Source organism: Macrotis lagotis, chromosome 3 (assembly GCF_037893015.1).
Source record: "Macrotis lagotis isolate mMagLag1 chromosome 3, bilby.v1.9.chrom.fasta, whole genome shotgun sequence".
Lineage (NCBI taxonomy): Eukaryota > Metazoa > Chordata > Mammalia > Peramelemorphia > Peramelidae > Macrotis > Macrotis lagotis.
In genome coordinates, this window is record NC_133660.1 from 3,550,246 (window position 1) to 3,577,984 (window position 27,739).

The 27,739-nt window shown below is 35.0% G+C and overlaps 1 protein-coding gene across 8 annotated transcripts in view; it reads left to right on the top strand.

Annotated features, from left to right (window-relative positions):
- The window catches only part of PDLIM5 (PDZ and LIM domain 5), a 241,033-nt gene that overhangs the window by 54,198 nt on the left and 159,096 nt on the right, over window positions 1–27,739 (top strand). For all 8 annotated transcript variants that reach the window (XM_074228062.1, XM_074228061.1, XM_074228065.1 and 5 more), the window contains exon 3: window positions 10,436–10,587. In XM_074228062.1, coding sequence (XP_074084163.1) covers window positions 10,436–10,587 — 152 coding nt within the window. The remainder of the gene's footprint in view (window positions 1–10,435; window positions 10,588–27,739) is intronic.

Sequence of the window (27,739 nt, forward strand, 5' to 3'; positions counted from 1 at the left end):
ATTTGATCCTCACAATAGACCTATGAAATAAGGACAATTATCTCTATTTTACAGATAAGGAAACCTAGACTGAGAGAGGTAAAGAGACTTGCCCAGGGTTACACTGGCAGGAAGTGTCTGAGGCAATGCAGATATGCACTTTCTCTTGGCTTTCTTGGCTTACTTAGGACACAAAGACTTGTCCAAGGTTCTGCATGGATTAGAAGCTGGTTCTAGGCCTTCCTGGCTCCAAAAGCTCTCTAGTTACTGTGCCATGCTGTCTTCACATATTCACTGGTAACTAGTATAACTAATTTCATACTGAAGTGACTCACATCATTTCACAAGCATTTATTAAACACTTATGGTGGAAAACAGTCCCTGTCCTCAAGAAGCTTATGATCTCTTTGGGTAGACAGCATGGACCTATGTAAAGTAAATACAAGGACAATTTGGATAGGGAAGGCATTCACATCTTGGGATCAGGAAAGTCCTGTACAATTTGGAATCTGAACTGAATTTTGAAAGAATTGAAAGAAATTAGGGAGTCTAAGGAGACAGCTAGGTGGTACAGTGAAGAGAGCACTAGATCTGTTTGACTTCAGATACTTCATAACTATGTGACCCTGGGCAGATCACTTAACTCTTATTGCCTCACTTTTTTCATCTGTAAAATGATCTGGGGAAGGAAATGACAAACCATTCCTGTATCTTGGCCAAGAAAACTCCAAATGAGGTATAAAGAGCAAAATGCAACTGAACATCAAAAATTAAAAAAAATTCTAAGAGACAGTAATAAGTCTTTATACTCCTTTTCTGTCATGAGTGAGAATTCTTGTGATTCTCCTCATATTGTCTCATCCTTGACAGTCCCCTTCCCGTTTCCATATTATCCATTCCCACCTGAAGTTTCTGACATGTTGTATTCCTCTTACCACTCCTGATTCCAGGTGTGATAATAATTCCCAACTATTGTGTTTGTCTTTTTTATAAGATGACAGTAAAAGTTCATATTCTGTTAATGACATTGGAAAGAACTAAATGTGGCTAGAGGATTTAGATGTAGATATCTTAAAGTTGAAATTAGTGAGAATAAGGTTTGTCCTTCAGTCTTGAAGACTATGACATCAGGAAAGTGATGCCATGACACGCAAGTGAGTAGATTATCTTAGAGTTGAAATTAGTATGAGTATGCTTAGAGGATGTTTTCCTTTGTTCTAGAAGATGATCATGGCATCAGGGAGGTGATACCATGACAAACAGTTGAATTGGATTTGAGTGAAGGGCTGCTGTGCCAAGTCACCAGCCTGGAGCCATTAGGGTCCAATGACCAGATATGAATCAGGACTACCGGAGTTGGCTCTGGATTTGAGGTAGAGATATGTGACTTGCCTATGGTCGCACAGCTGGGAAATGTCAAGTGTCTGAGACTAGATTTAAACTCAGGTTCTCCCTCCAGGGTTGGTGCTCTATCTACTGTACCACCTAACTGTCCTCTTCTACCCTACTTTCCCTGCCTTACTGATGAATTAGATTTATTTGAAACCATATTCTTTTTTATTTTATTTTGAAATCATATTCTTTAGGCATCAATGGAGATTAGGGGCCCATTGACTTTAGAGACAATCAATACCAAATTCATTATTTGCCTAAGATACTGTTGATGTCCAACTGGGTGCCAAGAAAGTAGAAACTGTGTGTGAAGGTATTTGAGGTCATGGGTGATTGTGCATACACACAGCTTTGAAAGAAAACTAAATACAGTAACTCATGGTTTTCTAAAAAGTGCCACTGTATTTGATTTCGAAGAAAGCTGGTGTAGAGTGCTAGGAGGGAAAGAAAGAGCCATTTATGTTAGTAATTAGTATGATTTATGCTCAGCTTGACCCAGTAGCCTCCTTGTACAGCTGCTTTACTATGTATTTTGTAATTTGTAAAATGCACAGTTACTGAGTGCCATATAATATGTATTAGACATATTGATGACAGAAAACTAAGACTACTTCAAACAAATGCATACTACTCAGGCTTGCAAAACCAAGTAAAAAATGAGCTCTGGGAATAAATGGTGACCTAAGTGTCTTTCCTAAACTGTTAAGAATTTATATTCTGTCTAGTACCCAATTAAGAAAATAAAAATGAGTTTTATTTCTGTGCTCCAGTAGAGTTGGATGAGGAGATTCCTTCTGTGAGTAAATAGAGTCAGTAGTGATATTTGTGAAATTCTTTCTTTTCTTATTTTTAAATATACATGAGATATTTTGTTTTGAGACTGGAGATATTTCCCAGATGAATCCCTTATGAGATATATTTATAGGATAGGTTATTAACAGAAAGGAAGTAGATGTCCTTTAATCTGATAGTCTGGCAGTCACACCAGCAATTTCCTTTAGGAAGGGTTTTATGCTTTTTTTCTGTGGACACAGTAGCTCCAATTTTTATTTTATTTTATCTTATTCTTGGTCCAGTGTCTTATTAGTGTCCACTATTATATACTTCCCTTTTTATAGTAAATGGAAAACTTGTGTGTGGAGAAATGGAAATGATTAAAGCATTGGGAAATACTTCATATGAGGAAAGGCTAAAAATAGTTCAGTAACAGCAGGTTGAAGGGAATCTAAATGCCAGGCTTCTTTCCATTTTTGCCAAGGATGCAAAAAGTGAGCACTTAATTGATTCAGGAGGCATCTTGGTTAGATATAGTTAAGAAGTTTTCCCTAACAAATGTTTTGAAATATTGGAACAGATTACTGAGTAGGGTTGTCTTCTTAAGAGAGGTATTCATTTTTCTTTTTAAAAAATTGTTTTTAATATTTATTTTCAGTTTTATCTGCCTTCCTCCAACCCTCTCTTTAACCAATTGAGAAAGCAAGCAGTACGATACTCATTGTATATGAAGTCATGCTAAATGTATTTCCATATTAGCCATGTGGCCCCCTCCAACAAAAGTCAAGAAAAAATAAAGAGGAAAAAAATATGACTCAATCTTCATTTGAGTCACTCTGGAGGTGGATGCTATTTTTTTTTTTCATCATGAGTCCTTTGGAATTGACGTGAATCATTGTATTGATTAGTGTTGCTAAGTTTTTCATAATTGATCATCATTACAATATTGCTATTTCTGTATACTTGGTTCTCCTGGTTCTGCTCGCTTCATTTTCTGTCAGTTAATTTAAGTCTGATAGGTTTTCTTGAAATTATCCCGCTTTATCATTTCATACAGCACATAGCATTCCATCACAACTATATACCATAAGGTGTTTAGCAGTTCTCCAATTGATACACTGGAGATGATGGAAATACAAAAACAAAAATATAACATATCACTTTCCACAAGGGATTTATAAATCTCTGGGTAGATAAGATGTACAGGTCTTTGTAAAACAACTAGATAAGGGAACACATTCACATCTGGAGGGGTCAGGAAAATCCTTCTGTAGAAGATGACATTTGAACTGAACTTTGAAAGAAACTAAAAATTCTAAGAGGCAGAGATAAGGAGAGAGGGCATTCTAGGCATGACCAACAGAGACCAAGAGGTAAGAGACATGTGAGGAAGACCAGCTTCACTCTAGAGTTTTCTAGTATCTGTAATTAGTGTGATATAGTATCAATATCATGTAGAGCTTAATCTTCATCACATATCTTCATTCACATACACACATCGTAGATACCTACCTTCACGTGTTCAATTTCCAATTCTTTACTATCATAAAAAGAGCCACTATAAATATTGTTGTATATACAGTCTCCTTGGAGTATAGCCTAGTAGCAGTCCATGGCCCAAATTGTTCTCCAGAATGATTAGATTGGTTCACAGTTCTACCAACAATGTATTAGTGATATGCAGTGTGATTGTAATACATTTATAGTGCTTTACTATACTCCGTCTAGCATTTGTCATTTCCTTTTCTGTCATGTTGACCAATTTGATGGATTTGAAGCACCAAACTTCAGAGTTGTTTTAATTTGTATTCTGCTCATTGTTAATGATTCTTTAGAGTATTTTTTCATATGACTATTGATAACTTATTTCTTCATGTGAAATATAAATTGTTTGTTTTTAATCCTTTGACCATTTTTCCGTTGGGAAATGGATGTTATTTTTATACATTTGATTGAGTTCCCTATTATAGTTGTGAAATAAGATTTTTCTGAGAAACTTGCTATGAAATGTTTTTCCAAGTTTCTTGCTTTCTTTCTAATTTTAGTTTTGCTTATGCAAACTTTTAAAATTTAATGTAATTAAACATCCTTTTTATCTCCTACGGTCTCCTGTATCTCTTGTTCATGAAATCTACCTCTATCCATATATCTAACAGGTAATTTGTTTTGTGCTTCCCTGAGAGAAATATTCTTTAAGGGGAAAATATATGTGTGTGTGTGTGTGTGTGTGTGTGTGTGTGTGTGTGTGTGTGTGTGTGTGTATTTATGCCTATGTTATATAAACCCTCTGAAATGGTTTTAGGATAGAGCTCTTAGAAACAAGATGCTTTTATTGAGACTTAAGCAAGGATGGTTCCCTGATAATTTAGTTATGATTTTGGAATGAAATAAAACACTCATGGAATAGTGTTCATCAAAAGGAGGTTAACTTAGCCATAACATAGAAGTATACACCATAAGGACAATTCAGTAGACACTTCCATAGGGAAACCATCTCCTGCCTTCATAATAAAATATTAAATACCCTGTTTGGCATTCAGACCCTTCAGGGCTACAGTATGTAAGCCTTGTTCTTGAGTACTTTCTCTGCCTGAAAAACCTTCCCCTTGTTTTGGGAGAATCCTGACGGTTCTATCTTTTTATCTTATAGGATATTAAGAAACTCTACTCAGGCTAGGCATTCACTTCTCAACCCTAGGCATTTGGTCTTCAGGATGAGGAATACCCTAAGGAATGAGTTGAAGATTAGTAGCATGGGAGTATGTCCTCAAGCCCTAGGTATTGTCTCTATCAGGTACTAAGAGGTTGGTCTGGTTGAAGTCTCAATGGTAGATTAGATTACAGTCTCAAACATTGTATTGTATGTAGAAATCCTTACTGACTGCCAAGTCCTGACTGAACCTTTATCATTCTCTGTTAGGTTTGCCCTTTTCTTTCTCTCTGAGATTTTCTTTTCAGGTAGGGGGATACTTCTTGAAGTTCCTTCCTCTGTGGTGACCTGGATGACATTGTGCCCCTCCTGCTCACTATCATTCCCAATATTTCGACTACTTGTTTTAATAAAATATGTACATTTTTAAAGGGAATAACTTGAATATTCATTATTCAATGTGGTAGTATCTATGTCATCTACAAGTCAAGTCCATAAATACATTCATTTGGAACCATCTACTTGTGCAGTGACTACCATAAATGCTTAAATGGCAAAGGACTTGAAAACATTGTCCTTACCTTTAAGAAGTTTTCATTTAGAGGGATATGTAGGACACAAATAAAATGGTAAATAACAATACAAGAGAGATGATAATAAATGTCAAAGTTCTGTAGGAAATGTGAGAGCCTACTGTGAGAAAATATATTTAAATAGTCAGGGAAGAGTTCTTGGTGACATTTGAATTACTATTGAAAGAAAATACAAGCTTTTGTTTTCCATAGAGGAGATAGGAAAGATATGCCAATCTAATGTGAGATGGCAAGGGACATGATATGTTTGGGGGGATAGCTAGTATAAGAAGAATTTTACTAGAGGCTGCAAGATTACTAGAGTGTAGGGCAACAATAAATATTATACACAGAGAGGTTAGGGTCAGATTGTAGTAGATTTGAATGTCTTTCAAAAGAAGGTGCAGAATAAGAAGATAAACAGTGAACAAAACACAACCACACACCTACACACACACACACACACAGAAATGAACTTCATCTTATGACAGGGAAATACTTGAGTGGATTATATAAGAATCAATTTTCTGAGCATTTAGAATACCATCTGGTTGAGCAGAAGGAATAGCTCAAGATCAAACTAGAATAAAGATTATTGATGGAAAGAAGATGCTATATTTGACCCTTCAAATATACCATTGATGTTCAAAAAAATCAGAAATTGAAAAAAGAAATAGATATTGAGCTTAATTATCACTCTTTCTTGCTAAAGTTTAATCAACATTCATCAGTTGTCAAAAAAGGATAACAGAAAAGCCCACAATACTATCTTAGCCAGTCAACATTTTATCTTCTTGTCAAGAACAGAGAATGGACAAAGGCAGTTACATTTTAGAATACAAATTCATTTGTTAAATGCTACAGAGTAGGATTTCTAAAGATATGAATGGTATCACTTTATAAGTTGCATTACAATTATGTAATAGAATTATAATACACACATATACATATATGTACAAAATTAGAATTAAAAAGGAGAAAAAAGTAGTGGAAACAGTGGAAGTTTGGCTTAAGGCTTATGACTTTATTAATTCATGTTGTCTCAAGAATATTCACAAATGAAAGCAACAAATAGGAGTTCAACCATGGTCTTGCTTTTAAGGAGCACAGTTAAACTGAGATTTCTTCCTACATATAGTTGGAAATTCCTCTTGAGCTCAGTTCTCTTGAGCTTGACTAGCATTGCCTTTCTGTTCTAAAGAGGTTTCTTAAGTGAGATGCCTCATCTCTGTTTCATGGTGATAAATCAAAATCCACCTTTATGGTTTGTATATCATAACCTAGCAAACCCATTTGTTGAATAGACAAATGGGGTTTCCATTTATTACCTTCCTAGTCCCCATGTCCAACTTTAGCAAATCAAATATTGAGAAACAGTCAGAATACTTTGGTCATCTCTACCCATCTCTAATGTTTAGAGACCTATTCAAGACAATTGAGTCGTCAGAATTTCATTCCATAAAAAAAGCATAATAACATCTTTGTTCTTCTTTATTTTGCTATGAAGTCCCTTGTGAGCTAATAGCTACCTGTGTGATGGATTCTCTGGGACCTGTGAAATACCCAATAAATGTTTCACAGAGTTCAGCCAAGATCAGAACCCTGTATGTATGAGAACAAGTTCTAAAAGTTCGAAAGGTCAACCATATAGTAAACCAGATGCTATCCACTGCCATCACCCATTCCCTTAACCACTTAACAGTGGTCAGAGATTAAAAAATATAGATCTGGGAGAGCCAATAACAAGTAATATCTTGTTTCTCTAACCAGTCACTGCCCTAGAAATGAGGAGAACTGATGGAACATCCTTGACTTATGACCTTTCCTAGATAAAAAGGTAGAACCGGGAGGCTATCTCAGTTGCTGTATTGCCCTGAACTGGTCTGATACTGCAAGCAGTGGCTTAGATAGCTAGTGGAGGCCTTAGATAGCTAGTGGAGCTGCAAATAGGAAGACTTTAATTATCCCCAGAGGTCCTAGATGGCAGTAAATAATAACCTTCCATAAATCACACTTTTGATATGTAAGTTTTGTACAAGAGTTCTCTTCCTCTTCCTAAATTGTATAAATTGCTGACTTAGACAGTATTTGCTACTAAACAGTAGGAAATGAAATGGATAAAAGAGATTAATCAAGTCATCACCGTATGTCTATCTACAGACATTAACTTGTTAGATTTGTCAAACTAATTCACTGAAAGAAATCTAGAGTTGAATTAAGATAATCTTAAAAGTTATCAAATATCTCAGGGAATGGAAGATACTAAAAGAATTGGAAAAAATCCCAGAGAGTATACTCCCTGCATGGAAAAAAAGGTACTCATTAGGTAAGCAATAAACCTACTTTTTCATCTTTGCAAAATATATGAGAATGATCTACCATTGACAAAAAATGTGAGAAAGGAAAAGGCAAGCTTTTGTAAATTACTTTTTTATAGCAGATAGCATTTTTATATTCACAAAATTAAAAAGTGAAGCAATTACAAGGCTCCACTTTGTACATTGATAATATCAACATCATTTTATAGTCGGGAAAACCCAGGCAGATAGAGGTTAAGTGACTTGTCTAGACTCACATAACTAGACAGTATCTGAGACTGAACTTGAACTCAGGTCTTCCTGACTTCAAGCCCAGATCTCTATCCACTGTGCTATCTAGCTTCCTCAGTATAGTTTTCTTTCATCTTTTAGCTGAGGGCTAATTTGGAGTGACAGAGGCTAAGAGTTAAGAGTTTTTAAAACTTGGCTAATGTAGGGCACAGCTGCCTGGGAGTTCACTCTAGATTTTGTTTATTCTGGAACATTCCTTTCCTTTCTTATTCTCTCAACTAAGACTTGGTATCAAGTTCCAAAATATTGCAAGGCTGGTTCTATGAGTGATTATGCAAAAATAGATCCCCTAACCATCCATACTAAGAAGCAAAAATGAATGAAAAAAGTCTGATGTTTAGTCAGTAACATACATTAGGAAGAGCAGTTCATTAATTTATTTCTTAAAATGAATGAATGAAGGATTGAATGAATGAATGAAAAAGGATTTATTAAACATAAAATCACCCTAACTAGTCTCCCTGCTTTCATTTCTTCCTGTCTCAAATCCAGTCTTCACATGTCTTATGTCCCTGGAGCATGAATCTGACTGACTTTCTGCCTCCTTATGACATATAGAATAAATAAAATAAAATATATTCCTTAATGTGGTCTTCAAGCCACATTATATATGTGAATATATATATATATGTATATATATATATATGTGTATATAGTATAGCATTGTACTATATAATTAGAAAGGCACCGAAGGTGGACAATGAGTTGATCATATATTGAATATGACTATATGAACTGGATTAAATTTGGGAAATTTCCTTGTACTCATAATGGTCTCAAATTATTCTTGACTTAGAAAAATTCCATCTTCAGCAAGAAATGCACACACACACACACACACACACACACACACACACACACACACGCACATCATTGATGTACTATAATTGAAAATATTAGATCACTGCAACTTCCAGAGAATCATTGTGGGTGACTTAAAGGTCTATTGAGAGAAGTACTATGAATATAAGTATACTGCACTCTCTGTGTAAGAATGACCTACATGGGGCAGCTAGGTGGCGCAATGGATAAAGCACAGGCCCTGGAGTCAGGAGTACCTGAGTTCAAATCCAGCCTCAGACATATAATAATTGCCTAACTGTGCAACCCTGGGCAAATCACTTAACCCTATTGCCTTGCCAAAACCAAAAAAAAAAAAAAAAAAAATGGCCTACATGGGAAAAGGCATGCAGGGTTCAATAAATGAATGAATGTGAGAAGAGGAATTGGATGCAGTGAGAGTAAGGGATTTGGATGGTTCAAAGAGATGTGCTGGTGTCTCCCAAATGTAAAAAGCCTTAGAGAAAAAGTTCCAATCAAACTTTTTTTGGTAAAATATTGTAGTCATTAATTTTACAATACTGATACAATAGTAAATATATTTTTTCTATAGAAACCAATAAATTATTGGGACATTAAAATATATTAATTGTTGAAACTTTTTAATCAGGAGGATTTCTCTTCTCATGTCTTTCATATCTTACTATTTCTTTCTGAAAGTTGCATTGTTTTTCATCCTTATTTTGATATTACTTTTGTTCACTTCTTTTGGCAAAAGGAAATAGTAAAATGGAAGCAGATCAAACTAAACAGTATGAACACATACGAAATTTTATTGGGCAAGGGAAGAGGGGTTTGGGAATTAAGGACCTGTGATACCAAGTAATGTCTGGCAGTCGTCACAAACAGTTTCCTTCCCATCCTGCTGAGAGATCCTGGTGGAACAGGAAGCACTCAACATCAAAAATAAAACGCAAGTCCCCAAGCAATGGGAAAAACTTTTAATATCATGAGCAGAATTGTGGTTATCAACATAAATTATGGTAACAATCTCACAAGACACTATTCTTTGAATTCAGATAAATTTGTCTGTTTGAAACAGGGGTTCTGAGCCTTTTTGTCATGGGTGATTGGCTATCTGGAAATCCTTTAAAATTGTTTTTAAATGCATAAAATATAATTCATAGAATTATAAAGGAAACCAATTTTATGGAAATAGTTTTCAAAATAATAATAAAAATCAAGTTTACAGAGATAAGATTAGGAATCAGTGGTTTAAAGAAATGCTTGTCATTTATTATAGCAAAGAAAAATACATTTTACATATAATTCTTTTTTCTTCTGCTAAAATCTGAACTTTCTAAATGCATTCCTAACCCTGATTCATGGCAACATGTTTGTTAGTCATTTCACTATCATTTATTATGTATTTTCTCTGAAAAAATTTTATAGTTATTAAATGTGATATGATTTAGGTGCTAATGTGTAAAACTATAATTAATTGCCCTAGATTCATCTATTGTTGCTGATGCTTCTGTTTCTTACTGAATTATTAGAGGGCAATAATTTGCCCTACTTTTCTTTAAATCATGTAAATATAATTTCTTATGTTTTTTAGCTTATTCTCTCTTTAAAAAAATGATTCTGCTACTTAATGTATTGCTATGTGTTTATTCCAGCTAAAGGATGGTGGCAAAGCATCTCAAGCCCATGTGAGAATAGGAGATGTGGTTCTCAGCATTGATGGGATAAGTGCTCAGGGAATGACTCATCTTGAAGCCCAGAACAAGATTAAGGCTTGCACAGGCTCTTTGAATATGACTCTGCAAAGGTAAGCTACTGTTACATTCTAAAGAAAGAAAAGCCCCCAGAGCAATCTCTGCTTGCATATCTTTTTATGTTTGGTTGAATGTAGCCCTAAAAAGATCTGATTGTTTGGATTGTTAAAAATCCTAGATTAAAATGGTTATTTTTGTTAATAGGATTCTTCATTCCCCCAGGGGAAATTTTGGAGAGGAAAGGGCAAGAGTTAACTGTCTTTGCACATATGAGTTGTCATTGGGGGATTTGCTTAAGTAATGGATGATAATGGATAGTTTCTCACATTCTAAAATCAAAAGTTTATGTTGGGTTTAAGCTCTTTTCCTTGGCTATGTATCATGTCTTCATACCTGCCTGTTTGCTTTCACATCATGCCCCTTGTTTTACTACCCAATATCTTATTTTCCAGTCAAAACACTTCTCTGGTTCCCATGAGAACAGATGAAAACCAGATGTTGCCCTTTTTGGATGAATTTCCAACTTAAGTAATTTGGTACTGAATCTAATAAAGAGTCCTTTAGACTACTGAAACACTAAAAATCAAGCAAACCCTTGTTTTCAGGACTATTTAACCTTCCCTCCAAGATCCTGGTCTTAGATACTTAAAAGACTGAAAATGTGGAGCTTTTAATGTCCACAGCTATTTAATATAATCAGAATTAATTAAATTCTTATTTCTAAGTAATTTTAGGTTGTTTCCAATATTGTACTCATTTATGGGAATTGGAGGATAAAGAAAATCAAGAATATTTTTGAATAATGATATTAACCCAGAACATTGAAGAATCATCTTCATTTTACTTTATCAACTGGCTTTTATTAACTGTCTGATGTATTCCAAGTCCCTGGGCTAGTATAAAACTACAAAATTAAAGCAGATCCTGTTATTTATATTTTATCAGGAAACAGCATGATTATGTTGTTTTTTAGTCATTTTTGACTCTTTGTTATCCCATTTGGGGTTTTCTTGGAAGAGATACTGGAACTGCTTTCCATTTTCTTTTCTGGTTCCTTTTACAGATGAGAATTTGAGGCAGACGCTGAAATGATTTGTGTAAAGTCACAGAGCTAAAAAGTGTCTGAGATCAAATTTGAACTTAGAAAGCTGAGTCTTCTTGACTTCAACCTAGTATTATACCATGCATATAGACACACGCAAATGTAAAATACATACAAATAAAAGAGAAAGTAACCTCATGGGTAGCCTAGCTGGAAAAATAAGGGAAAGCTTCATGTAGTAACTGTCTTTGAGTAGGAATTTGAAGGAATTCTGAAAGGTAGAAGTGAAGAGGAGGAAAGCATTCCTGGCAAAGAATATAACCTGTCCACATTCAGAGATGGTAGACCAAATATGGAATGTGGTTTGTAAGGAACAGCAAGTAAGTTACTTTGGCTTGAGTGCATGAAGGAAAATAACATTTAATAGGTCTGGACAGGTAGGTCTGAGCCAAATTGTGAAAGGTTTTAAATGCCAAACAGAGGAAATTGTATTTGATCCTAGTAGTAATAAAAAGCCTTTGGAGCTTTCTGAACAGAGGAGTGACTTGGTCAGACTTGTGCTTTAGAAATGCCATTTTTTTTTTCAGCTGTGGGGAGGAGGGATCAGAGAGATAGAAAAAGTAGAGACCATCAAGATGATTCTTGCAGTTCAGTTGTTCAGGTCAGAGATAATAAAAACTTGAACTAGAGCAAAGGAGACTGATGGGTGGATGAATGAATGGATGGATGGATGGATACAAGAAATTCAATCAGGAAGACTTGAAAACTGATAAATTATACTGGGATGTAAATACACAAGGAGAGTGAAGAGTTTTTGGTTTTTGCAAGGCAATGGGGCTACGTGACTTGCCCAAGGTCACACAGCTAGGTAATTATTATGTGTCTGAGGCCAGGTTTGAACTCATGTACTCCTCACTGGATAGAGCTGGTGCTGTATCCACTGAACCCCTCAAAGAGAGTGAAGAGTTAAAGGATGACTCTAAGGTTGTGATCCTGGATTTTTGGAATCTGGAAGTTCGGAAAAATAGTGGGTTTGGTGATAAAAATAAGAAATTCTCTTTCTGATATGTTAAATTTGAGATGCCTATATGAAATCTTAGTGATATAGAACTAAAACCAGAGCAGTTGGGCTCAGATAAATAGATCTGGGAGCCATTTGCGTAGAGATAACAATTGAAACCACTGGAGCTGAAAAGAACACCAGTTTCTAATTTTTTTTTCCCCTTCTGTGTATATTTTAGATATGAATTATCCTCTCCTTCCTGCTGCTTCAGCTTCAATCTGGACCCTCATCATCTACATTAATATTTAGATGGTAGCAACTGGTCTTCTGGATTCTAGTATTTGACTGCTCAAAATGGAATTTTCCCATTTTTGGCCTCCCTGAGGTCATATATATCCAGTAGTAGTATCACTAAGGTCAGACAGAAACCTGCTCTGTGTTTTAGGCTTGAGCCAGCTGGAAACAATTCTTATAATTTAATATTAATCTAATCTAAACAGTTCTTGAACAAAGAGAAAGAAATGGCCAAAGTTAGGCAGAATTTCCTTATGGTTCTGACAAACCAGTTTTGTTAACGATTTATGATATTCTTAAACAACAGATAAAACTGAAGAATGAGATAAAATAGAACTCCAGATAAAGTTCAGTTAACTATTTGATTTATCAAGCAAACAACAGTCAATTAACTTTTGGCACTGCCTTGGAGACTAATTTTTGTAAAAGGATTCAATCTCTTGTTGACCAGTCCCTTTAAGGATTCTCTTTTTCATTCAGTTCAGAGGTAAAATAGAACCTTTCTTTTAACTAAAGTAGTCAAGCTTCTTCCTTTTCTTGGTAGAATCTTTCTAATCTGATCAAGACTTGAGGAAATGTCATTGTCTCAGTAGATCAATCAAAGACCTCTTGTCTTTGACCTCTGTTGTCGTTGTTTTGAAATTTATAATTAAAGACTGATAAGTTTTCTCCTTTAATTCATGTGTTTCTGTGTATTCTTGAATTCTTCATATTCATCATTTCTTATGGTAGAATAAGAATCCATTCATGATATTACCTCGGTTTACTCATTCTTTCTCCAGTTGATGGACCCCCATTTTGTTTCCAGTTCTTTTGCTACCACAAAGAATAGTAATTATAAATATTCTTGTCTATATGGATTTTTGCCCTCTCTCTTTGATCTCCTTTTAGTTATAACCTAGATATCACTGACTTCCTGAATAGGTACAATGTATTAATTCTTCTAGTACAATGCTACATTATAAAACAACACTTTAATCATATTGTTTCCCTCTCATTGCTAACTGGATTGAATTAAATCTTCTCTTCCTGGCTTTTATCATCTTTCATAATCTAGTCCATTCAGTCTTGTAAACTCCAATTTTATCCTCCTCCCCTGGAGGAGTAAGGTCGACAACTTTACATAGCTCTGCTTCACTTAAAATCCATTCTGCAAACGAGTCGCAGCCTCACCTTGGGGCAGTCTTTAGAACAACAAAAACAACTTTCTGCCGCCATGCTTATTTTTATCTCTCTTAATATTGTACACTTGCACTTGAAATGATCTTGTTATGTTTTCCTGCTGATCCTAGATTCCTCCAACTTTTCAAGTTAAGAGGGACATAACTGGAATGAGAGACTTTCTCTTGATATGCTTTTTTCATCCATAATAGCAGCAGGATGACTGCGATGCTTCCCACTATTAGTAATAATGCTTTGGAGTTGCCCCAAGCCAGTGGCTACTGCCATGATCCTTATTTATTTCCTGGATTTCCAGAGAGTATAATTTTGTACTTTCTTATTTTGTGAATTCCACCTTTAAGTTCTTTTCCCTTTTTTGTTCAACATATAACTCCCTCCACTTTAGGGTTAGTTACAAAGTCTTAGTATTCAAATTAGAATTGTAAGGTATGTTTGATTAAAAAAAATCATTTTAGAGAGACAGTACTTTTTCCTTAAAAACCATAACTTTCAAGGGATGTGTATAGTAAATATATTGTTCTTCAATGACTTTTTCCCCATATCATTATGGAAATACCATATATATTCTTGTAGGGACCTCAGAATAGATATTACTATTATTATTATGTTTATTCTGTTCTTGGAAAGGAGTGGTGGCCTTCCCCCCCCCCTTCTTTACCAACTGGAATTGATTCTAAGGTTATGTCCAAAAGGATAGTGAGAAAGCTTTTATTTTGAATTATTTTTTCTAAATGGAGAAAATAATATGAAAGAAAACTAGGGTCATCAATCTAACCGAACAGCAAGGTAAGAATTTTTTCATTCTGACTATATTCTATTACACTGACCTGAATCAAATTCAGTAGTTTCAGAGGAATAGCAAATGGTTTCAAATCTTAGTTTCAGGTAGCTTTTCTTCTAATAATATTTTTCTATCTATTCTGTGTGCATCTTTCTTTCTCTCTCCTTCCTTCCTTCCTTCCTTCCTTCCTTCCTTCCTTCCTTCCTTCCTTCTTTCCTTCCTTCCTCCCCCCCCCCCCCATTGCCTCCCTTAATTAGAATGTTCTGTATTCATCTCAAGGGCAGAGTTTTTGTTTATTTGTTTTTGTTTTGGTATCCCCAGACCTCAGTACAGCACTTAACTCATGATAAGTGGTTAATATTTTTTGACCAAATAACTTCCAGTTGACCTTGATTGGAAACTTTCTTATTTCAATAACATCTTGTGTTTAGTAGAAAACAGCTAAGTTTTAAAAATCAAGTATTACCAGTCTTTCAGCTATAGACTCTCAAGAGTTTGTGGCCTTTTTATCAAATCTTTCTTTGCCAATTTAGCAATATGACTCTTCTTTTAGGGTACAGAGTTGAGTCAATAGAGTACATTTTGCCCATTTTTAAAGTTGAAAATAGACATCACATTTCACAACTTTAAATGAAACCTCCCAGGAAGCATAGAAGCTGTATAGCCTTCCTAATATTATTTTTATTTTTTTTTACATTATCATTGATGGCACATCTGGGTTTTTTTTGTCCCCCATCATTTTTTAATTTAAACAATGTGTTATGGATGGAAATGGAAGTCTTGAAAGATTTAAGTTTTATGAAATATTCAAAATAAATTTTCTCTGACCTGTCCCTTTCAAAGAGTATCAGGAGTACAGTCAGTGCTGAGTTGCAATGTCATTTTTGATGGATTTTTATGAGTACTTTGATTGGAAGTAAAAAGGAAAACTAGCTGACAAAAGAGTGAAGGTGTCAGTAGCTTCAGGTTTCAGTCTAATAGATAACTTAACACCCTACTTTGGGCTTTATGGGTCTCATGCTACTAAGCTTTGGCATGAAATTTATTTTAAGTGAGTGAATACAAGCATGCAGACAGAATTGTTTTTATGCCAAATGTTTGTTAAACTTTAGTTACTAAAAATTTCTTATTTTAAAAATTTTATTTATTTAAGGCAATGGGGTTAAGTAACTTTGCCAGCGTCATACAGCTAGGTAATTATTAAGTGTCTGAGGCTATTTGAACTCAGATCCTCCTGACTCCTGGGCCAGTACTCTATCCACTATGCCACCTAGCTGCCCCTATTATTAAAAATTTCAATGGCTATCTCTGCTTAGTAATTGAAAAGTTTAACAACTTGCATATATTAAATTTTTAAAATTCGATTCAATTATTACAGTTGATATTAATGAAATATTTCTCACATCTGTCCCCTCTTCTCCACCCAGTGCCAACAGGTCCTCATCACTATTTTTTCTGAACTGTTATAATAGTTCCCTACTTCTCCTCCAGTTCATTCTTTATATGATTTACACACTAACCTTCCTCATGCTTAAATCTGGCCATGCCACTTATTCCTTCCAATTGCTTTTCCAGGCTTCCCCATATATTCTAGGTCCCAGTTAAACTGTACTTTCTGGACAAGAGAAATAGAGAAGTTGTTAGATGAATATATGAGTCTAAAATCTGCTCAGCATTATTATGAAAGGAAGAAAGAAGTGAGAAGTCAATACAAGTTGGGTTTCTAAATAGGGTCTTAGATAATAGTTGAGCTGGTAGTTTCAATCAGTCAATACAAAATAACACAAAAAACATTGATTAAATACCTACTATGTGCCAGCCAGTCTGGTAAGAGCTACAGAGGGCCCTGAGCAAGATTAAAGGTAATAAATTTTGCTTTAAATGAACCTTTCTTGAGCCTTCAGTATAGCCAAGAGAAATAGCAACTGCATATGAGAATTATCAATAAGAATGGGTTCACTGGGGGTATTTTTCCAGCAGACTTGAAGGCCAAAGAGAATTTTGCAACAACATGTAAAGAATTACTGTGTTTATTTTTCTGACAGTGCTAAGTAACAATTTATATAAAATAGAAGTTGGGTCTCCCTTCTAGAGAAGATGATCCAAGGGTTGGAGGACTACTTCCTTTTCCTCTAATTTATTGGGAGAAATTAATTGTTCCTTGAAAGAATGGAAGAAGTACTTCAAAGAAAAAAAGAAACTGAAGGTTCAGAGAGACATCCTAACTTATATCTGGGGCTGAAAAGTAGGATGTGGTATCTATCAGCTTGAAAGGATATCTTTATTTATTTTTTTAATTTCAATCCCCCCCATCTCAGTTCCCTCACTCCTCCCTCACAGAAGGCAGTCTGATAGTCTTTACATTTTTTTCTATGCTATACACTGATAAAAATTGAATGTGTTGAGAGAAATTCATATCCTTAAAGAAAAAAATAAAATATAAGAGATAGCAAAATTATATAAGGTAACTTTTTTAAAAAAAAATTAAAGTTAATAGACTTTGGTCTTTTAACAACTCCAAAACTCTTTCTTTGGGTACAGAGGATATTCTCTATTGCAGATACCCTAAAATTGTCCCTTTTTGTTGCACTGATGGAATGATCATCAACCCCATGTTGCTGTTTCAGTGTACAATGTTCTTCTCGTCCTGCTCATCTCGCTCAGCATCAGTTCATACAAATCCTTACAGGCTTCTCTGAATTCCCCTCCCTCCTGGTTTCTTTTTCATTTCTTTTTTTAAAATAGGTCCTTAATTTCAGAAAAACGGTTGTCATTAAAGAAGCTTTGTAGTTTCTCATAGGGGATCCAGTCCCTTCCTTTTTTACTTTGGGACCCAGTTGTTCACTTGGAAGTGATGAAGAATGTCTGATTCTTTGACTTTAATATGCAATTAGACAATATGGACAACTTTTGCATTAGTATATTTATCTTTCTTTTTTAAGTTAATTAAAGATTTTATTTATTTTGAGTTTTACAATTTTTCTTCCAATCTTACTTCCCTCCTCCCACCCCCCACAGAAAGCATTGTTTCTTGGCATTGTTTCAATGTTGTACATTGATCCAAATTGAGCGTGATGAGGGAGAAATCATATCCTTAAGAAACATAAAGTATAAGAGATAACAAGATCAGACAATAAGATCAGTTTTTTTTCCTAAATTAAAGGGAATAGTCCTTGAACTTTGTTCAAACTCCACAGTTCTTTCTATGGATACAGATGGTATTCTCCATTGCAGACAGCCCAAAATTGTCCCTGGTTGTTGCACTGATGGAATGAGCAAGTCCATCAAGGTTGATCATCACCCTCATGTAGCTGTTAGGGTATACAGTGTTTTTCTGGTTCTGCTCATCTCACTCAGCATCAGTTCATGCAAATCCCTCCAGGCTTCCCTGAATTCCCATCCCTCCTGGTTTCTAATAGAACAATAGTGTTCCATGACATACATAGACCACAGTTTGCTAAGCCATTCCCCCATTGATGTACATTCACTCAGTTTCCAATTTTTTGCTACCACAAACAGGGCTGCTATGAATATTTTTGTATAGTTTATGTTTTTACCTTTTTTCTTCATGTCTCAGTGTATAGACCCAGTAGTGGTATTGCTGGATCCAAGGGTATGCACATTCTTATTGACCTTTGGGCATAATTCCAAATTGCTCTCCAGAAAGGTTGGTTGAATTCATAGCTCCACCAACTATGTATTAGTGTTGGAAGGATATCTTTAGAGGAGGTCTCAGTGGCCTGTTCTTGGCAGGATCTGTGGCTTATCTAAAATGAATCTCTGCATGGCTTAAGTAAGCTTTTAATAATTGTTGGATTTTTAGTGGAAACTACACAGACTTCTGCTTTGGAATCTTTTTCTCTTGGTAGTGTGTCACTTTTACTGTATAACTCTGATACCCATTTCCTGCTAACATCCCTTCAATTTTTTTTCTCTTCTTATTCCAGAGTAGGTAAGTTTAAAAAACAAATAAAAATGATGCTTAGGTTTTTGACTAACCCATTTGAGGATGCTGTACTTGAGATGTAAATGACTGAGCACTGACTCTGTGCGTCTCAGATTCCCTGCATATTCTATTTTTTCCCATAATAACCTAAAAATACAAAGACAAAAATGAAATTGACTAAAGTTTGACTTCAAGAAGCTTCTCTTCTACAGTGTTTAAACAAACTAGTTGAGGGAGCTATGATTTGATATTAGTTATGAAGAAAAAGATCATGGGATTTTAGTGGACAGCAAACTCAATACAAGCCAATTGTGTGCTAGAGTTGTGAAAAAGCTTAATAACAGCAAAGGCTACATTATTAGAAGCACAACTTCAAGAATGAGAGAAGTGAAGGTTCTTTTGTGCTCTGTTTTGTTTAGGTTTCATCAAGAAGTTCTTGGAACCCAACTTGAAAATGATAATTGAATAACGGAACCTTTTCAGGGGAGGACTGTGTTGAGAAATGGTTTAGAAAAGATGTCTTTAGAAGACTATTTTAACCTGGTAGAGAGAAGGAGAGGGATTGTGCTCTATCCTACTGCCCCATGGGCATTGCTTTGCACATCCCAGGCACGTAATGTTCCTTATTCTGCCTTAAGAATTAGAAGACATAAACACAGGGTTACAATGTAAAAGAGTCATGGAAGTAGTATCACAAGGTTATTATATGTGTTTATGTGTTTAAGAATTCTACAAAGAGTAATAATATGAAATTTTGTCAGTAGCTGTGGTTTGAATTTGTCAGCAGAGTTCTTATTCAGGAAGTGAAAATGCATGCAGATCTTGAAGGATAGGTGGGAGGTAGATTATTTTGGAGTTAGTTTTTTTTTTTTCCAAGGCAATGGGGTTAAGTGGTTTTCCCAAGACCACACAGCTGGGTAATTATTAAGTGTCTGAGGTCGGATTTAAACTCAGGTACTCCTGACTCCAGAGCTGGTGCTCTATCCACTGTGCTATCTAGCTGCCCCTGGAGTAAGTTTTTGATAAAGAATCACAGAATCAAAGAAAGCATAAAACAACCAACCACCAACAAAAGGAACTTTATCCCTATGTAACTTGCCCTAAGTTAATGAAGACAAGTCAAGTCAAATCAGCAAATATTTTTAAAGTGCTTAGCATATACCCCTATATGGGGATACAGAGAAAGACAAAAGATAGTTCCTTCCCCCTAGGAACCTTTCATTTAAAAGGGGAGATATACAAACAAAATTGAAGATAATCCTGGATAGAATATTTCTCTCTAGCAAAACCTGTAGATGGCATCTCAAGAGAGACAGCCCCTTAGGTCTTGTAAGGCCAAAATGGAAGAATTAAATTTTATACTTAATTTCTCTTGATGTTCTTCTCTATCTTCTAACTGTACTGACCTGTTTGTTACTTTTTATGTGATGGCCACAGACTTAACTATATTTGTAGGATAGCTAGGTGGTGCAGTAGATATAGCACTAGCCCTGGAATCAGAAGGACCTGAATTCAAATGTGACCTCAGACACTTGATAATTGGACCCAGATGCCTTAAGAGCAGAAAGTGAGAATTGTGACTCAGCACAACACCCCCTCATTCAAATCCAGTTCACTTGCTTGTCATGGCATTACCTCCTTGATGTCCTGGTCTTCTTAGGGAACATAAAACAAACATCACTTATCATTTTTGGTGATATGGATGGAAAAGATCAAAGTATTTTAAAACTTAAATAATCTATTCACCATGGTGAAGTAATAAAGCACTCTGATTCTGAAGCCAAAGATTCTCGATTTTTAATATAACCTTTGCTTCTACTATCTGTGTGATCGGGGACATGTCACTTAACTTCCTGGATCTCAGTTCTTCTTTTCTCAAATGAGGAGGTTGGATGAGGTGTTTTCTCAAGGCTCCTCTAGCTGCAGATCTGTGATCCTGTGATCCTGTGATCCCAGTGGGGTAGGATCAGCTAAATAATTAACTAGAGGAAGATGGGTAGCTTCCCATCTGAAGGAGATGGTATCTCTCCACAAAGACTTTTCCTTTGTTCCTTCTATTCCTTCAGTGTTCAGATCCTGTAGTTTGAGAAACATGAGAAATTTCAAAAGAGAGCTGTAAATTAGTTGGAGGAATCACACAGCTGACGTATTTGATACCCAGAAGTATCTCTTTGATTTGAATGACTTCTGGGTGCTACTTGTCCAAAAATCACATGACTGAAGATTTTTGCCTCACTTGGTTGGTGTGTTTCCATGTTCTGAAAACTTAGAATGGACTTTTTAAGGCAAGTTTTCCCCATAAATCTTTGATTTTCATAAATCACTGACTTTCTATAAATAAACATTTAAGATTTTCTATGCAACATACCATGGTCCATTGAAATCATAGTCTTATGCTTCTAATGCAAGCTCTTTAAAGTTATTCTAGCAAAGTGCAAGCCCTGGCAGGGCCTGCCAAGGCTGTTAGGAGTTCCAAATGTGGGCCTGATGACATACTGGGTGTCTGCTAACTGAGGACCAGCCTTGCAAAATTTGGAATAAAATCTTGATCTACTACTGTGGAAGAGTTGTGGTCTGCCCCCAGGGAAGGGAGAACCCACATGAAGAAAGTCAGAGATCTTTGAAGTATTGAAATATAGACAGTTAAGTTGAACAGTCTAAACAGTACTTAATATATTGTGAGGCAAAGGTCTTGATGCTCATGTCTAACTTAATTTCAGAAGAGTAGAGACAGAAATAAATTTTAAGAATAGCAACACTCCCTGTGTGAACTTGGGTGAATCACTTTCTGGTCCTCATTTTAATCATCTGTAATATAAAGATGTTGAACTAGTTATAAGGACCCTTAATCTTTTTTTGCTTCGTGGACCCCTTTGACAGTTGGAAGCCTATCAAGTCCTTTTCTAGAATAATCTTTTAAATATATATAATATACATATGAACTCACAAAGGAAACTTACATTGAAGTAGTGTTATTATTTTCTTAAAAATTACACAGTTGAGTCTTTGGACTGGTTGACCTTTGGACTCTGATTTCCATGAACTTGCTCTGTCATGCTTAAATATTCCATTGTATTTGTGCAGTAATCCTTAGCATGTAACCCTTCATTCTTAGGGCGAGTCCCTTAGCTTCTATATTTGTCTTAAGCAACTCCCTAGGACTCATCTGCTAAGTTATAGACAGAATCCTATTTCCTTTGGTGGAGCAAGCTCTTGTGCTCATTCCAATGGATTGAAGTGTTAAAAAATAAGCACTGGACTCACAAGCTTCTATGTGACACTGGCATATCAATTGGGTCAATTCCTAGGTTATAACCTAAAAGTCATTGAAAATGACAATATACATATACATATATATCTATATCTTGGTTTGCAATGCTCCTTTTAAAGTTCTTTAGATAATTTTTGTCTTCTGAAGAAATGGAGAAAATACTACTTAATCCTGATCTGCCATTGAGAAAGGTTATCCTAGTAGAAGGAATAGTTGTTAGGTTTAGAAGGTTAACCAATAAAGACTTTTCTGTTCAATTACTTAATCAGGTATTAATGTATTGTGGATGCTTTTGATATCTTTAGGTTAAGAAAAAAGTCAATGGAGAAGCAAAACTAAATAGATGGTGTTTAATAGGTGACTACTTATTTGATACCCACAATAAAATTTCTTCCATTTGTAGTTTTTAACTTCTACTCTTTCCTATGGAATAAAGATGGAAGGAGAAAGTGGAAGAAATTGTCTCTGAATGTTAGATTGAGTATGTCTGAAAGGCTAAAAAAGATACTGTTCAAATGGGGAGCAGTCATGCATGAGTTTGATTACCTCAGAAAAAGTTTCTAGAGTTAAATGGATATGAATTTATTACCAACTAACTGCAGCCTATTGTCCTGGTTGAAAATGATTCTCTTACCAATAATATATGACCTATCTGGCAGCAAAAACAGTGGCAGTAAAGTGATGCTAACAACAGTCTGGCTTTGTTTATTCTGCTAATCCTTTTGAGATTTCACTGGAGAAGAAATACGACCATAGTTCTGTCTTACTGTAGGGAAAGCCAAAAAGATAAATAAAGAATTTTCTTCTCATCCTCCCAATCCGATTTAGTTTAAATGTCATGTTTAACAAGAAGATTCTTAACTTCAAATAGAGTAACTAATGTGCATTATGAATTTTATGTGATTTTGCTAAAAAGGATTTTCTGTTTTATCATTCCTTATCAACACCAACAATCAGAATGATAGTGATGCTAAAAATTGTTCACTATTTTTCTCCTATGGAGGTAAAAAATACTTCACTTTTATTACCCCGGAATGATTAAGTCTTCATATAGAAGACTCCCCAGTGCTGGCAGAAATATGGGAACTGACTTTTAAAAATATTTTTAAATAATATCCAAGTTTATAAGTAGACACAGGACAAGGAAAATATTAATCATATAATGGGAAATAGATGTCTCTGTGGTCTTTAAAAAACAGTAAAGATCTAATTTTTGGTACATTTATCAAAACTTATCGCCTCAAAACCAAAAATATTAATAGTAATAATAGCTAACAATCATTCAACACTGTAAGATTTTCAAAATATTTACATATCTTATTTAATTTGAGGTATTATGATTTATTTTGAAACTGAAAGATTAAGTGAATGGACCAGAGTCATATAGCTAATTCTTATCCAAGTCAGGATTTGAAGAATTTTCCCAATTCCAAACTTTCTCTGTTTTTCCACCCCAGCTCTCTCTAGAAACAACTAAGATGAACAACAAATCTATATATCCTTAAGTAATTCAATCATTGAGTCATAAAATCTAAGAGTTGGAAGGAAGCTAGTCAACCATCTAATTGAACCTATGGGCGACAAGCCCCTTTTAAACCACATTGGACAGATGAGCATTCAGCTTTTATTGAAGGGAAAATTCTACCAAAGCACTACTGTTATGCCTTGGAATCCCTTCCCAAGAACCAAGGAAATAGAAGTACATAATTATTCATTCCAGCTGGTCTTGACATTTTTTTGGTTAATATTTTATTTTATTTCCCCACATGATGCTCTAAACAGTATTTTGCACAAAAAACCCCCAAAACCTAAGCAAATTAGAAAAATAGAGCCTCTAACCTTTTAGCCTACTTTTTTATTTTATTTTATTTTATTTTATTTTAATTTTAATTTTATCCATTTTAATGGATAATATTTAGGGTGATTGGTGACACAGTCTAAAAAGAGGAGGCATGGTGAAGCTGGAAATAGAATGTTGTAGTCTTTTAAAGATTTGTAGAAAATTATTTAGTATCATATTCCAAAAAATTTTACCAGACTAGAACATTGGACTGAATCTAATAAGATAAATTTCAAAAGGGATAATTTCAGGGGAGATGGGAGGTAATTGAGTAAATGACTTGCCCAGAATCACACAGCTAGTAAATGTCTGTTGCATTCAGGCCCCCTGATTCCAGGACTCTATCCATTGTGCCACTTTGTTGCCTCAGATGGGATAAATGTGAAATATTATACTTGAGTTCAGATAATCAACTCTACAAATACATGTTGAAGTGGGCATTGCTGGTAGTTTATTCTGAAAAAAGATTTATCTAAAAGATTTTAGTGGATTGAAAAAGCAGTTGAAATTTTTAGAGTGACTTATAAGTCTACATAAAAAGCGACTTCAGAACTGCCTTGTAGGAGTAAAGAAGTAAGGGGTCTGATGTATTCTGCCCCAGAAGGGCTGCACCTAGAGTATGGGATTCAGTTCTGGATGCTACATTTTAGGAAGGACATTACTAAGGGCATTAATAAATTGGGATGTTCAGAGGAGAGCAGCAACTAAAATGGTGAAGAGTTAACCAAACATAATTTGAAGGAACTAGGAATGTTGAACCTGCACAAGTGAAAACTGGGTATGGCTATCAGGGTGATAGAGAGGGAGTAGAGTCAAGACTTCATAGTTGTCTTGTATTATTTGAATATTCCTCATGTAGAAGAGGGATTAGGTTTTATTCAGTTTGTCCCCATAGGATAGAATCAGGTGCAAGGGAAAGAAATTGCGAAGAGAAAAATTTAAGCTTCATGTCAGGACAAAAAAAAAATCTCTTAATAATTTTAGCCATCCCTAAATAAAATGGTTCTGCCTCAGGATGTAGAGGTCTCTTTCTCACTCATCTTTAAGAAGAGGTTGGATGGCCACCTGTCTTGTATGCTGTAGTGAGCATTCTTTTATGGTTATGAATTGGACTAAGTTCTAACACTAAAATTCCGTCAGCCTATCATTTTGTGAAATTATCTTTTGGAGGCAAATCAAGGAGAATTTTATGCTTTTATGGAAGGTTTGAGCAGCTAGAACACACTTGATCTATCAGCCATTCAGATATTTGTCAAGTGCCTCTCTTAGATATGTGTCTTAGAGCTTGGCATTCTGGGAATTACAAGGTATTGTAATCTAGCCAGAAAGAGAAAACTGATATAAACAAGAATTAATGAAATTTAATATGGCTCTTTGTGCTACTAAATAGAAATAAAATGAGCAATCTGAAAAGAGAGTTTGTGAATTGTAGTGGTCAGTGTAGTCTTCATAGCATCTTTGATATTATCTTGCCACTCTTACCTGAAGACTTAGTGTATTCATGCATTTTTTTCTATCTTTCCTAGTTTTAAATATTTAGGGGCCTTCCTACCTTCTAGACCCAATTTCTATTTTATACCTTTGATCTAATTTCCTTTAGCCTTCCTCTCCAAAGCTTGACACTTGACTTCTTTGCATCTTTAGGTTCTTCTCCACTACTTCTTTCCATAGTTGTATATACTTGCTTTGGTTGATCCTATTAAAAACACATGAAACCCTTTTCTCCTACCTCACAGCCCACACTCACTGACATTCTCTCTTCCTTTCCCTGTCAGTTTCTTTCTGTCCTCTTTGACTTTTCATTTTAACCACCCACTCCTTACTCATGCCCTTGCAGTTTTGTCTGCCATCTTCACCCTTTTGCTGAAACTGCTCTCTTGAAGTTGGACAATCAATTGGTCCAATGGGAGTTTCTATGAAGATATAACTGCCAGATAAATTAAATACTCTGAATCACAAAGTAGAAATACACTCTGGAACCCAGAGCTATTGAATAGGTGAGAGTTTTCCATATCCGACCCCAAAATCAAATCAAGACTGCCATTTCTGGAAGGAACAAGTCTGTTTCACTGCAGTGTCTCTCACCCTACTGTAACTTTCCAGACCAAAACATGCCTCCCTGATTCTAAAATCCTTTAGGGCAAGCATTGTCTTCTGTACTTGTATCACCAATATTCAGCACAGATCCTGATAGAAATTGTGTAATTCTTTTTAAATAATTAAAACTGCTTAATAAGTGACTTTTTCTCTGACCTCAACTCCTGCATATTCTTGAACATATTGGAATAGATGTGAATACAACATTGATGAGAGGTCGCATGAAGAGATAGTTAGAGAATTGATTTCAGGCAGCAAAGACTAAAGGAAAAAGGGAAAAAAAGGTTGTATATAAAACTGTGAACTTCTGTTATATGTAGTTAGATTTTTATGCACATGTATTGAACTTAATACCATGTTAACAAAATTGTTCTCCTTGACTGTACTTTTTTTTGCAATACCCTCTTTTTTCTTCTATGTATTCTCTTCACTCTATTTAATTGACTATTAATGGTTTTTCCCTTTTTTAGGAAAAAAAAACTATCACTGCTCACTTCAATATAGAAGTTCCCCTTTCTAGGCAAAGTAAGGCAAATCATATTCACATGTTGGCCACATTTAAAGAATGAATTGCTCGCATGGACCCTAGAGTCAGGAGGACCTGAGTTCAAATCTAGTCTCAGACACCTAATAATTACCTAGCTGTGTGACCTTGGGCAAGTCATTTAATCCCATTGTCTTGTCAAAAAAACTGAAAAACATGAATCGCTCAAGTTCATTCCCTCAGCCTAGACATGGGAAACATGCCTTACTGTCAGCCTTCTGGGGTCCTGACTTTTATCACTTAATTGAGCAGCATTTAGAAATCTTTCAATATTGTTCTCCTTTACATTATTATGGTCATAGTCCTCCTAGATCTCTTTCAATGGATATTAGGTCATACAAATTTTATCATGTTTCTTTGAATCTGTCATTTTCATCTTTTCTAACAGCAATTGTTTCCTATTGTGTGATCAGTTTGAGGAGTCTATTTTTACTCTTTATTAGAATTTAGTTATGTCAGTTAACCTTGAAATCAGTGATCTACTGAGGTGGTAAAATAGAGAGTTAGGCCTGGAGTCATGGATACCAATCCAAACTTAATCTCTTTACTAATTGTATGTCCCTAGGCAAGTCACTTAACTTCTGATTACCTCAATTTCTTCAACTGCAAACTGTGGACAATAAGAGAACCTACTCCACAGGGTTGTCATGACAATCAATGATAAAATACTTATATAAAATATAGTGAGTACTCAATATATCCTTCTTCCCCCTCCTTCCCCGTATTCAGAGCAATTAATACCAAAAGAGTATGCAACCATAACTTTATTATCAAAGAATCTGACTTGAGGAGTAAATGTTGATAGAGAAAAATGTTCAATTTTTTTCTTACTTCACAGTAGCAATTTTAAAAATATTTTATATTAAGCGAGAAAGTTTCTTGTCTTTTACATATTTAACCCAATCTCTTCTTGGTAAAATGAAATTTTGTGACTCACCCTAAATGGTATAAATATACCTAAATGGTATAAAGGCCAGTCTCAAATAATACTTAATTTTTTTGCCAGTTATATGTTAAAAACAATTTTTACCATTTAAAACATTTTTTGAGATCTGTATTCTATTGTTCCGTCCTCTCACCCCTACCTGAGATGGTAAGCAATCTATTATAGGTTATATCTGTGTAATTACATCTAAAATATTTCCATATTTGTCATCTTGTGCAAGAAGACATGAACAAAAAGAAAGAAAGAAAAGAAAAAATAA